The sequence below is a fragment of the Schistocerca gregaria genome, chromosome 5 (genome assembly GCF_023897955.1).
Source record: "Schistocerca gregaria isolate iqSchGreg1 chromosome 5, iqSchGreg1.2, whole genome shotgun sequence".
In the NCBI taxonomy this organism is placed as follows: domain Eukaryota; kingdom Metazoa; phylum Arthropoda; class Insecta; order Orthoptera; family Acrididae; genus Schistocerca; species Schistocerca gregaria.
In genome coordinates, this window is record NC_064924.1 from 162,617,034 (window position 1) to 162,630,127 (window position 13,094).

Genomic DNA, 13,094 nt, shown 5'->3' on the forward strand with positions numbered 1-13,094 from the left:
CTCCCATGTATAGGCACTAACCCCTTCCACAACTGACATTCATTTGTTTATGTTAAAAACCACATACTGCATAGAGGTTTGAAGTCTACATTAAACTATAGGTATCCCTACAATTCGCTGAATAAGTCAGTTTACAGATTGGAGGAAGACAAAGAAACACCACCTCTGATAGGACAACACCTAGTAATGTACTGCAGTATTTAAATCAATTTTCAAGTTGAGGACATGTTTACCATTTATCTAGGTAGTGGACAATAGGAGGATGTAAAGGAAAAACGAAGTTTAATTTGGTGATCTACAAAGCCATACGAAGTGTGATTGGAAAGTTTTAAGAATGGATCCACTACTGCTTACTGGTTTGGCGCACAGGTACATGGAAGGTGGGGAGTGAGTCACTGCCTTGTACTTGGAACGCCCTCTGACAGGAAGTTCCATTTCCTTTATTCAGTTCGTTGTGGCAGCTGACTGAGTGTGGGTATGTTAGGGCTTACTGCCAGATTCTGTCTGCGTGAAAATGGATCTAAAAATGGAGCAACAAGTTTGTGAGAAATTTTGTTTTAAAACTGAGAAATTAGCTTCCAAGACTTACAAACTATTAAAAACAGCTTTTGGATATAATTGTATGAGCCAGTCAAATGTTTTTGTCTGGTTCAACAGATTTAAAAATGGCCACAGACCAGAACTTGTTCCACCGGCCTTCCACCTCAAAAATGAATGGAAATTTTGTGGAAGTTTGCGGTGCGCTGTGAGCATAGACTTATAATTAGGGAGATGGCTGATGAACTTAATTTAAGTTTCTATGCAGTTCAGTCAATTTTAACTGAAGATCTGAACATGCATTGAGTGTCTGCAAAATTCATTCCAAAAGTGTTGTCAAGTGACCAGAGAAAATACCAATTTGAAGTGTGGGAAGAAGTGATTAATCAGACTAAAAATGACCCATATTTAATAAATAGGGTAATTACAGGTGATAAATCATGGGTAAATGGATATGATCTTAAAACCAAAGTGCAGTCTTTGCAGTGGAAGACTCCAGGTTCGCCACAACCATAGAAAGCATGACAAAGTCGGTCAAAGGTGTAGACAATGATGGTGATTTTTTTTTATTCTACCACTAATGTGCACCTTGAATTTACATATGGAGGACAGACAATTAACCAGGAATATTACAAATGTGTCCTTGAGTGTTTGCGTGAAAAGGTACGGAAAAAAAGGCCTGTATTGTGGAAAGACAGGAGTTGGGTGTTACACCATGACAGTGCTCAGGCTCATCATGACTTCTCCATTGTTGAATTTTTGACCAAATTCAAAATTAAATACTCCACTAATTTGGCCCCTGCAGACTTCTACCTGTTTCCTAAACTGAAATTTTCACTAAAAGGAAAGCGATTTGACTCGATTGAAGTAATCCAGGCATATACAGAAAGCGTCCTTAACATACTCCAGGAAAAAAATTTCCAGGAATGTTTCCAAAAGTGGAAACACTGTCGGAGTCAGTGTGTTAGGTCAGAAGGGGACTATTTTGAAATAGATGGGTCACAGTAGCATCTAAGTACCACCAATGTACAATTACGAGCCCATTATTAAAACTTTCCAATCACACCTAGTAAAATGTAGAAACATGCAAAGTTTGGGTCAGGTTTGAAGTTTCATTGTCCTATGACAAATTAAGTAAATTTAAATAAAAATTGAAGAAGAAACTGAATTAAATACTTACGTGCATTCATATTCATTCCACAGATCAACACACTCAAATGGATCAGGACAGATGACATTAGCACATGGTTTATTAGAAGGGCAGTTACGCTCTAAGTTTCTAGCCATTGTTGCCTGTCCCCATTGAGTCCCGTTCATTGCAGGAGGCAGAGGCAGATGTTTCCCTTCCAGTCTGATGTCATCCAGGCAGCCTAAAAAATATGCAGCTCTTAAAATTTCTATCTTTGCACAATTTCAAGTGTGACTTTACCAATTTTTCCGACACGTCTTGATGTACTAAAATATGTATTTTGCCAAGTTTCGGATTATATTATTTAGTAACAAATACTTCTGCAACATTAACTATATGCAGAATATTTGCTTGTAGAGAAGCAGACACTGCAAAAATTTACTCTCTGTTTTCAGCAATGTGAATAAGATTTCTCATGAAAATTTGAAAATTTTCTTATGTTAACTCTTGTTATTATGCATGTTGCCCATTGTGGAAGGACTGTTTACACTCAACAGTTTCTCAGGGAAGGAAACAAACTCTCTGTCCACCATGTCACTCATTTTGGCATTATCTGAGAAAGAATGCAATATGTGGTTATACATCTGATGCCAACTATACTGTGGAAGTCTACTTACAAAGTTTCAAGAACCATTATGTGAAGTCTCTAGGAATATACTACAGTCACCTGTGTGTTTTCACCAGAGGACCTGCAAAGACAAGATTGCACCAATTGCCACACATACAGAGGCATTCAACAGTTTGTTTTGTTTTAGGGTGCAAAAACAACTAGGGTCATATGCACCCATGTCAAAACTGTAGGACACAAAGACAGAGAGGAGTTAAAAAATGACCGCATGTCAATCCCAATCAGTGTAAGAGAAAACAGCTAAAAAGAGGGATGTGAAGGAAGGTCTGTAAAATACACCATAGAGAAATGGAGGTCCAGAACTAAAATTTAAATGACCTTCACCATATTGCTACAATGGATAAAAAGTATATTGTGTCAACAGTCCATGGGTCGTTTGCAAAAACAGCCAATAACTCAGGTGGCAAACACAAGCGGGAACTTCCCCCAAGCTATATATGGGAATGAAATGGGAAGAAACCCTAATATATAGTCAAATGAGAAGTACTCCCTGTCATGCACTTCATAGTGCTTTGCAAGTATGGATGAAGATGTACAAGGTCTACACATATATTCCTATTGTTTATAGTTCTTACAGGCAGAAAATTGAAGTAAATGTTGTTATTTATACACATGAAGCACTGAACTGTACATGGTTTCAGAAACATAGTTAACTATTACAAAATTATATTCATAAAACTGAATAAACTATAAGGACAACAACATTACATTACAGAAAACAGCAACACAAAGCTTTCAGAGTTTATTTCTGATAAAATATAATTTTTATAAATAACAGTTGTTCGAGAATAGAAGTGGAAAGTTACCTTTCTGGTAATCAGCATAAACTTCAAATGTTCGAACTCCTGTATATTCTGCTTTTCCTCCAGCATAAACACCTTCCTGCTTATCTACCAGTAAAAGCTGGTGTCCCTCAAAGGTGAAAGTTTCGTTATATCTACGGCCTTCGCCACCATCGAGTTCCAAAGTTGCAGCTGAACCATGTCGTGAAACCTGACATGACAAAAGCACATTAGTAGCTGTTTGGCAACCATACACAATTTTTACTGTAATATCCACAAATAAAAGTTGAACAAACAATGCTCAGAAATACCTTAGCTGTATGCCATTGTCCATCATCCACTGCAACTGCACTTAACCAGAGATCTTTCTCCTCAGTACGAAGACTATTAAGATTATAGCGGAAATGTAATCTGCTATCTTTAATCTGAAAGTATATATGTTTCAAATAGTTATCAGATCTTGAAAACCCATGAACAATTAATGATACATATCACATAACACTAAACACAAGTATTAGATCAGCAACTTAATTATGTTGAGTAGGTCAAATGGAATGAGCAAGAAAGGTTTGTTGTTCAATTTGTAATGTACATATCTTAAATTTGTTCTATCTGTGTGATGGCCAGCACTGGTTTGTTTCTACTTAAGTACTAAATATTAACCCACTGCAAGGCTGAATTATTTACTTTTGCATTTAGTTTCAAATGTTGCACTTTCATTTCAAAATTATGTTATTAACTGTAATAGACATGAAGACAAAGGAAAAATACAATACAGAGCATAAAAGTGAACAGAGAAAGCTAGCAAAGTCATTAATGATTCTAGCTCATCTGAGGCTTACTAGATATGTACCAAGAATCACTATAACAGAGTAATGATGGAACTGTAATTATAGAAGTCTATAGTTACTTTCCTTTCTTCTGATCCATTATGTTCAGAAGTTCTTCATTCTCTCTGTCAAGTTTTCTCATTTTCATCTTTCCAATGAAGTGAATCTGAATGCGATGGCTTAAGACTAATTTATCAAGCTGCCAACACTGTGCCAGTTTTTCCAGTTGGAGAAACAGTAATTACATGAAACTTATGATCCCCTGACAGATAGCCAGCATAGATTCAGAAAAAGTTATTCCTATGAAACAAAACTAGCCCTTTATTCACTTGAAGTAATGACTGCCACTGAAAGGAGATCTCAAGTTTATTCCATATTTGTAGATATCCAGAAGCCTTTTGACATGATTCCTCACAGGTAGTTTCTAACCAAATTGCATGTCTATGAGCATTGTCTGAACTTTGTGAGTGGATTTGTGATTTCCTGTCAGAAATATGGCACTTTATAGTAGTTGACAGAAAGACACTGAGCAACATTTGACATTTCCTAAGGAAGTGTTACAGATCCTCCGCTTTTCCCAATAAAAAAAAGACCACCATCAAAAAATCATCAAAATGGGATGGAAATCAGTAGATGAGATGTATTTGTACAGACAAAAAATGATCACAATTTCAGAAAAACTGGATGAGTTATTCAAGAGGAAAAGATTCACAAACTGAGTATTTCAACAACACATTGGTCCACCTCTGGCCCTTATGCAACCAGTTATTTGGCTTGGCACTGATTGATAGAGTAGTTGTTGTTCTTGTTGAGGTATATCGGGCCAAATTCTGTCCAAATGGTATGTTAGACTGTCAAACTAGCAAGCTACTTTGGGGATCCTGCCCATAATGCCCCAATGATTCTAACTGAGGACAGATCTAGCGACCTTGTTGGGAAAGATAGGGGTTTGGCAAGCATGAAGACAACCAGTAGAAATGCTCACTGTGTGCAGGTGGGCATTATCTTGCTTAAATTTAAGGCCAGGATGGTGTGCCATGAAGGGCAACAAAACAAGGCGTAGAACATCACTTATGTCTTGCTGTGCCGTAATGGTGCTGTGGATGAGAATCAAAACGGTCCTGCTATGAAAGGAAATGGCACACCAGACTATCACTCCTTGCTGTCAGGCCATATGGTGAGTGGCACTTAGGCTGATATCCCATCACTGCCCAGAGCATCTTCAAACACATCTGCACTGGTCATAGAGCTCATTTCGTTACGAGACTCATCACTAATGACAATTCTACTCCAGTCAATAAGGTTCCAAGTTCAAGAAATGCCTGGAGATGCTCCTGATAGTGGTGGCACATCAACCTAACTTTAACCCACCATACAGCCTGATAACCAGGAGTCAAGGTCTGGAGTGCCATTTTTTCATAGCAGGACCCTTTGGTTGTCATCCATAGAACCCTTACAGCACAGCAGTACATTGATGACATTCTATGCCCTTCAATCCGAGAGATCCCGGACTTACATTTCAGCAAGATAATGCCTTCCTGCATACAGTGAGAGTTTCTACTGCTTGCCAAACACAACCTTGGCCAGCAAGCTCGCCAGATCTCTCCCCAATTGAGAATTCTTGGAGCATTATGGGCAGGACCCTCCAACTACTCAGGATTTTGATTATATAATGTACCAATTGGACAGAATTTGGCACAATATCCCTCAGGAGGACATCCAACAACTATCAGTCAATGCCAAGCTGAAAAAATGCTTCCATAAGGGCCAGATATGGACCAATGCATTATTGACTAGCTCAATTCATGAAGCTCTTTCTCCTGAATACATCATCCAATTTTTTGAGATAGTAATAATTTTTTTATCAAACAATGGAAACTCCAGGTAGGAATATCAACAATGTAAGAAAAGACAAATTGCTACTTACGGTAACAAAATGAACTGCAAAAAGAGTTAGACATGAAATCTGTATTGTATGAAAAGTGACAATTGACTCTGAACAATAAAAAGTGTAATGTCCTACATACAAATACTATAAAAAAAACTGTTAAATTTTGGTTACACAATAAACAAATTTAAAGGTCGTCAATTCAACCAAATACCTAAGGATTACAATTACAAACAATTTACACCGAAACAACTGGACAAAAAAAATTTTGCAGGGAAGGTGAAGCAAAGATTGCATTTTACTGGTGGGACATTTGGAAGATGCAGCAAATCTACTTATGAATCTCCTTATGCTGTGCATCCTCTCCTACAGCATTGCTACACCACAAAGGATCCTTATCCCACAGGACTCATGGAGTACATCCAAATAGCTCAATGAAGGGGAGTTCATTTTGCATTATTGTGAAATAGAAAAGAGAGTGTCGAGTACATGATACACAAGTTGGTGTGACAGTCATTAAAACAAGGGCATTTCTCTTTGTGACAAAATTCTTTCATGAAATTTCAATCACCAACTTTCTCTTCCAATTGTGAAAATGTTATTTTGACTCCCACCTATGTAAAGAGAAATGACCATCATAAGAAAATAACAGAAATCAGAGCTTGCATGGAAGGATTTAAGTGTTCATTTTTCTCATATGCTGTTCTTGAGTGAAACCACTGTGAAATAGTGTAAAAGTGATTCCATGAACATTCTGCCAAGCACTTAGTGTCAATTCAAGAGTAGTCATGTAGATGTAAACATTTGTAACTACAATTTTATACCTCACAATTCACAACTTTGGCTGGATGTGGCCAGACTGATATCGAATGTCAGCTTGTAATCTACTACAAGTGCTTATTTCTGAATACTGATATCTCAGAACATGTCACAATTAATAAAATAGTTACAGAAGTTAATGAATGAAATTAAAATGACAGATGGATTTGATATCATAATACTGTAGAAGTAAAGGACAGAGAATTTAGAAATAAAACTGTAGTACATATTGAGTGAAATACATATTCAGATGCAAATAAAGACAATGGAAAGATATGATGTGAGATCAAGACTGAAGGAAATGATGTATTTTGGAAGTAGAGTCATGGGAATGCAGAACAAAACCGAGTGTCATATTAGAATGGAAAAAACTAAAGCAACAAATGTTAAGGTATGACAGCCATTGACTTCCTGTGACAATGGACAGAACAGTGGAAAGCACTTACCTCAAGAATTCCATATTCCCGGTTGTGCTGGTCACTGACACGGAATAGTTCACCATGTTGCTCTCTTGTGCGAAACCTAAGCTGCATCTGAGTAGAGAAGCGATCGGGCTCAAAGGACAAAGCATACTTGACATAGCTCTGTGTCTTGAACATAGTGGGCACAGTAGGCAGAGTACAGCTGGGACCTGTCCATCCAGGTTTGCACTCACAACGCCCCTCTGAGAAACTACCTACACAAGTACCATGTTCCCAACAGCGAATAGTAGAGTCCTGTGTGTTGCATATTTCCTCTGTCTGAGGGCAACCAGCTACACTGTTGCGATGATGGCCAGGATGAGCAAGGTCATAAAGCTGCAAAGAAAGAATAGGATAAAGAGATTAAAAAAGCAAACAAAAACAAGACAAACCTCTGATCTGCTAAGATATCTCAATACACACTTATAATGTGGAGAAAAATACTTGTCAAAACAACGGACAAGATTTACTGCTGATTCTATATTGCTCACACACAAAATATCATCAAACAAGATAATGAGAATTATAGAAACAGTGCAGCTCTTTCCACAGATCATATAAGGAAGCCCCGCTTATCAATAAATAGAGTATTTTCTTAATTTGCAAGAAAATGCTCATAAAAACTTAAAGGTGATGGGTTTCATGGAACTGGAGTGTCAAACTGCAGTGCTGCACTAATTAACATCAAGTAGAATTAACAGAGAGATACCAGAGTAGATTATAGTTTGAAAGCTTTATATACATACACGTATATGCATATTAAAAAATCCAAAGTTTTAATTAGAGATGTGACTGTACTAAGTTTTCAGTAGATGCGAGACATAGAAGGCACAAATACATACCCACATTGAAAGCAAAATAATATCAAATACAGTTCTCATCCTCATTTAAGTATATTTATCAAAATTCATTTTGTTAGTTACTATTAGGTCATAAGCTGTAAGTACAAATGTATCATTTCGTACGAGAAGTGACAGAAAAGAAATTTAGGAGTTGTACACTACGTATTGATTATTAATTTCTGATGAATTCCACTATATTAATTAAAACCACACCAAAGAACTTTAAAATTTGACGCAACCCCTTACCTTGCTGTTGTGGAAGACATTTTTAATACAACCATCAAAACCTTTTCCAGATGGTGCTGCATGCCAGTGGTACAATTCTGGGTTAATAGCTTCCACAAACCAACCTCCAAGTTGCAATGGCGCATTCACATTCAGGTATTCATTAAATGGTGGAATGGTACCATGTGCCTGACAGCTTGAATCATCAAAATCTGGTGGAGTTCCATCTTCCAGTTCAACTACATCAGCAGATTTGCAGTAATCTATTACCATGCGAACATTCTGCATTAAAGAAAAAATGTTTCATTATATTTCCAGCAAATATATTTCTTGGGTTAGAAATTAAACTGGAGTCTACATTTATCAAAATACTGTAACATGGAATAAAGATTAGTGGACTGATGTGTGGTGTACAAATACATGTAACAGAAAAGCTGCTGTGAATGCTGTCTTATTTTACATATGTGTATGCAGGACACATTAGTCTGCAACAGGTGAGTAGTTTCCTCCTCCTTATTTTACAGATTATTAAATATGATTAACTTAATAAAACAACTACAGCTACATCAGATTTTACCTCAGTATCCCAAAATATATCAACTCTGTGCCACTCTCCATCATCTAAACTCTTTTTTGTTTTCACACGTAGTTCCAGAGTGCCTGATCCAAAATCAATTAAAAGCTTAGGCATTCCACTTTCAAGCTCTAAGGAAATAAAATCTGAAACGCACAAACAATAACCAAGTCAGTACTACTTGATTTACATCAGTGTATTGTTTTATATGAAAGTGTGTAGTGGAATTTATAATCTAGTAATAATAATAATGACACAATTTCTATCTAACAAGCTTTCTGTCCATTACACTATTTTGCCTGCCAAAACTTAGAGCTTTCAGCTTCATTCTGCACATACCTGACACAATAATTTCATTAGACTCTGGAGGCACAATAGGTCCATTATAAAGCAGCATTCCATCTTTCTTTTTGGTTATAAACTCAAGGCTGAGATGAGAACTATCACACATTTCCAGAGGAGGATACCACGCCCATCCATTTCCTCGGAAACTACGACCTGTCTGCTGACACCTTGGACCACTATAACCAGTTGGACATGAACAACTGCAAAAGATTCAGAGTGAATTAATTAGTTTTTTCCTGTCTCAATAGTTATTTACAATTTAAATAGATATATACTTAACATTTAATTTGAGCTATGTCTTTAATTTGAAGGACATGTACTGTACTGTCTTCCGCTTAGCTATCTGGAAGAATGTGATTGACCAATTAAAATATAAAAAATAAGGTTTCTTTTTTTAAAAAATAGTGTTTACTAAGATGTTTAGAGACAGGAAAAGAGGTTATAGCTAACAACACTCTCTTTTTTCACGCCAACTAACATACTGTTTCGTTAAAACCAGACTTAAGAGTTGTTTGATATCAAAAACCTTAAAAAAAAGAAGAAACATCTGAAATTATGGTGGGAAATGAACTATGTTAGAAGTTCTTCAGACTCAGGAAATACAATTTGAAGGAACACATTAACTCAGTACACATACCTCAGTCCAAATCTGCCCTCCATACAACGTCCTCCATTATAACATGGACTCAATCTACAGCTCTCTCCTTTACTGAAATTACGTGCACCACAAGTACATTCTGCTATGACATCAACACGCACTCCTACCAGTGCGGTCTTGTTAGCATTAACCATGTATGGTAAATTACTAATGTCTAGTATATTTGTACAACTTCCTTCACACATCACATTTTCATAAAGGCACTCATCAATTCCTACCATAGTTATATTTATACCAACATCTTTTTCAATCTGCAACAGAAAAAATAAGCCATAAATCAAGAAACCAAACAAAAATGCATTTCTCACCATAAGAACTATCAAAAAATGTTATGTATAGCCTACCTCCTCTCTGTGCATAAGCACGAGTCCATTCAGTCTCACAGGTTTATAGTATGGGGAGCCATGGGCTGCAAATCTAATATCCGTGACAGGCGGATGCTTTTTTCGTAACTGTACACTAAAAACATCAACATTTTCCCTTTCTGTATCAAGCAATTCGGCTAGTTTGTCTCTGAATCGATCAGCTTTGCTCCTCTGAAGACTTTGTGTCTACAAGAACAAAGACAGTGTGTTGAAGTTGGTATAAAAATATATGTCAAATAAAAAAATAAATCAGAGCCAGTCTACATACCCTGTAGTTCCACACTCTAATGAAATCTTCATCTGTAATACCAGCTATTCTTATAGAGCCAGAGTTAATAACAGCATCGTGTGGAATCTCTCTGACAATGACTGTTACGTTTGCTTGTACATCAGTCTGAGTGTGTTTACGGTCATACACCTTGAACCTTAAATTATACCTAGAAAGATATAATAACACCATATTTAATGAATAGTTTATATGTGACATTAAGCAATACACTGAGTTATAAAAGTCATGGGATACCTCCTAATATCATGATGGACCTCCTTTTGCTCAGCATAGAACAGAAACTTGACATGACATGGACTCAATAAGTCATTGGAAGTCCCCTGCCCAGATACTGAGCCATGCTACCTCTACAGCCATCCATAATTGTGAAAGTGTTGCTGGTTCAGGTGTTTCTGCATTAACTGACCTCTCGGTTGTCTCCCACAAATGTTTGAAGGGATTCATGTCAGATGCTCTAGGTGGCCAGATCACTTACTCAAACTGTCTCCAATATTCTTTAAACCAGACATTAAAAATTATGGCCTGGTGACAAGATGCGCTATCATCCATAAAAAAAGTCCATCAATGGATTAAATAGTCTCCAAGAATCCAGAAGTAATCTTTTTCATTTAATGATCAGTTCAGTTAGACCATTCCATGTAAATGCACCGCACACCATTATGGAGGCACCACCAGCTTGCCTTGTTGACAACTTGGTTCCATAGCTTCGTAACGTCTGCATCACACTTGAACCCTATCATCAACTCATGTCAACTGGAATCTGGTTTTTATCTGACCAGGCCATGGTTTTCCACTCACCTAGGATCCAACCACAATGGTCATGAGACCAGGAAAGTTGCTATAGACGAGGTCATGCTGTTAGCAAAGGCACATGCATTGGTCGTCTGCTGCTGTAGCCCATTAACGCCAAATTTCATTGCACTGTCCTCATAGATATGTTTGTCATACATCCCAAAATGATATCAATGGTTATTTCATGCATTGTCACTATTCTGTTAGCACTGACAACTCTACGCAAACACTGGTGCGCTCTGTCACTAAGTGAAGGCAGTTGGCCACTGTGTTGTCCATGGTGAGAGGCAATGCCTCAAATTTGGTATTTTCAGCACACTCTTGATTGACACTGTTGATCTTGGAATACTGAATTCCCTAATGGTTTCTGAAATGGAATGTTCCAAGCATCTAGTTCTAACCACCGCTCCTCATTCAAAGTTTGTTCATTCCATTGGGTGGCCGTAAACATGTCAGAAATCTTTTCACATGAATTATCTGAGTAGAAACAACAGATCTGCCAATGCACTGCCCTTTTATACCTTATGTACAGGATGCTATCACCACTTTTATATGAGCATATTGCTACCCCAGGACTGTTTGTCACCTCAGTGAAAAAAGCTGAGTTGGAGAAGAAGCCTCTTAGTTATAGGCCAAAACAGCAAGTGGATTCTGTCAGATTCTTGGACAGTCTATGTTCTCCATCTCTGTTTCCTTCTCTTGTCCTAATTCTTGCACATCCCCTTGTCACTTTGTTACTTTTCTCTATCTGTCTCTCTCTATTGTAAGTTTCATGAGAAGCCCAAGTCAGATTCAGATGCAGTTATCCTTAAAGTGGTTTTCCAGAGTTTCTTTAATTCATTACCAGTACCTTTGCTTCACTTCTCCTTTACTTATTTAAAGGGAGCTTATACCTTGACCAGCGCTACAAGATATAATACTAGTGTCTTCAAATCACAGTCTATCAAACAAGTGACAAGAACTTTCATCATAATACAGAATGAAGTGCTACAAGAATCAATGTTTGTGGGATAACTGGATTTGATTTAATCAATAATTGATCAAAAATGCAATTGCAAATACATCAAGGTGTAGTCACTTCAGTGAAAATACCAGAATATCTGTAAGATGAAAATGAGGTTGTTAAGTTCAGCTGGGCATATTAATGACCTAGCAGACAATTTTTTTTGTAGATGTTGCAGTTATAAATAACAAAGCACTGTTTGGGTAAAGGTGCATAAGTACTCAGTCAAGTCTTGATGAGATTTCAAAGTGGTGCAAAGATTGGCAATATGCCTTAAATGTTCAGAAATATAAAATTTTACCCTTCACAAAATGAAAATCTTATGACCGCAATATCAATGAGTCACAGTTTGAATCAGTCAACTCATAACAAAATCTGGGTGTAACAATTTATGGGGATATTAAATAGAATGATCACATAAGCTCAGTCATAAGTAAAGCAGGTGACAGACTGCATTCCATTGGCATAATAAAACGGAATCAGGGTATAAACCAAATAGCATACAAAACACTCATACAACCCATCCTTGAATATTCGAATATTCCTCAAGTATGTAAGAACCATACCAAACAAGACTAATAGAGGATATTAAATGTATACAAAAAAGGGCAGCATGACTGGTAATAGGTTTGTCTGACCCATGGGAGAGTGTCATAGTGATTCTGAAAGAAATGAACTGGCACATGCTTGAAGAAGGATGCAAATTATCTTCTGAAAGCCTACTAAGAAAGTTTCTGAAACCTACTTTATGCGACAAACCTAGGAATGCGCTAAAAGCTCCACAGGGATCATGAAGACAATATTAGACTAATTATGGTGAGCACAGAGGCATCCAGCCAACCATTCTTCTTGCACTCCATATGAGAA

At 37.1% G+C, this 13,094-nt stretch overlaps 1 protein-coding gene across 1 annotated transcript in view; it reads right to left on the reverse strand.

Moving 5' to 3' along the window:
- Positions 1 to 13,094, reverse strand: part of LOC126271950 (neural-cadherin) — a 1,775,154-nt gene that overhangs the window by 21,410 nt on the left and 1,740,650 nt on the right. The window contains exons 27-36 of the mRNA XM_049974381.1: positions 10,412 to 10,580; positions 10,123 to 10,329; positions 9,758 to 10,029; positions 9,115 to 9,320; positions 8,779 to 8,921; positions 8,223 to 8,483; positions 7,120 to 7,470; positions 3,448 to 3,561; positions 3,161 to 3,347; positions 1,718 to 1,907 (exon numbers count right to left, since the gene is read on the reverse strand). Coding sequence (XP_049830338.1) covers positions 1,718 to 1,907; positions 3,161 to 3,347; positions 3,448 to 3,561; positions 7,120 to 7,470; positions 8,223 to 8,483; positions 8,779 to 8,921; positions 9,115 to 9,320; positions 9,758 to 10,029; positions 10,123 to 10,329; positions 10,412 to 10,580 — 2,100 coding nt within the window. The remainder of the gene's footprint in view (positions 1 to 1,717; positions 1,908 to 3,160; positions 3,348 to 3,447; positions 3,562 to 7,119; positions 7,471 to 8,222; positions 8,484 to 8,778; positions 8,922 to 9,114; positions 9,321 to 9,757; positions 10,030 to 10,122; positions 10,330 to 10,411; positions 10,581 to 13,094) is intronic.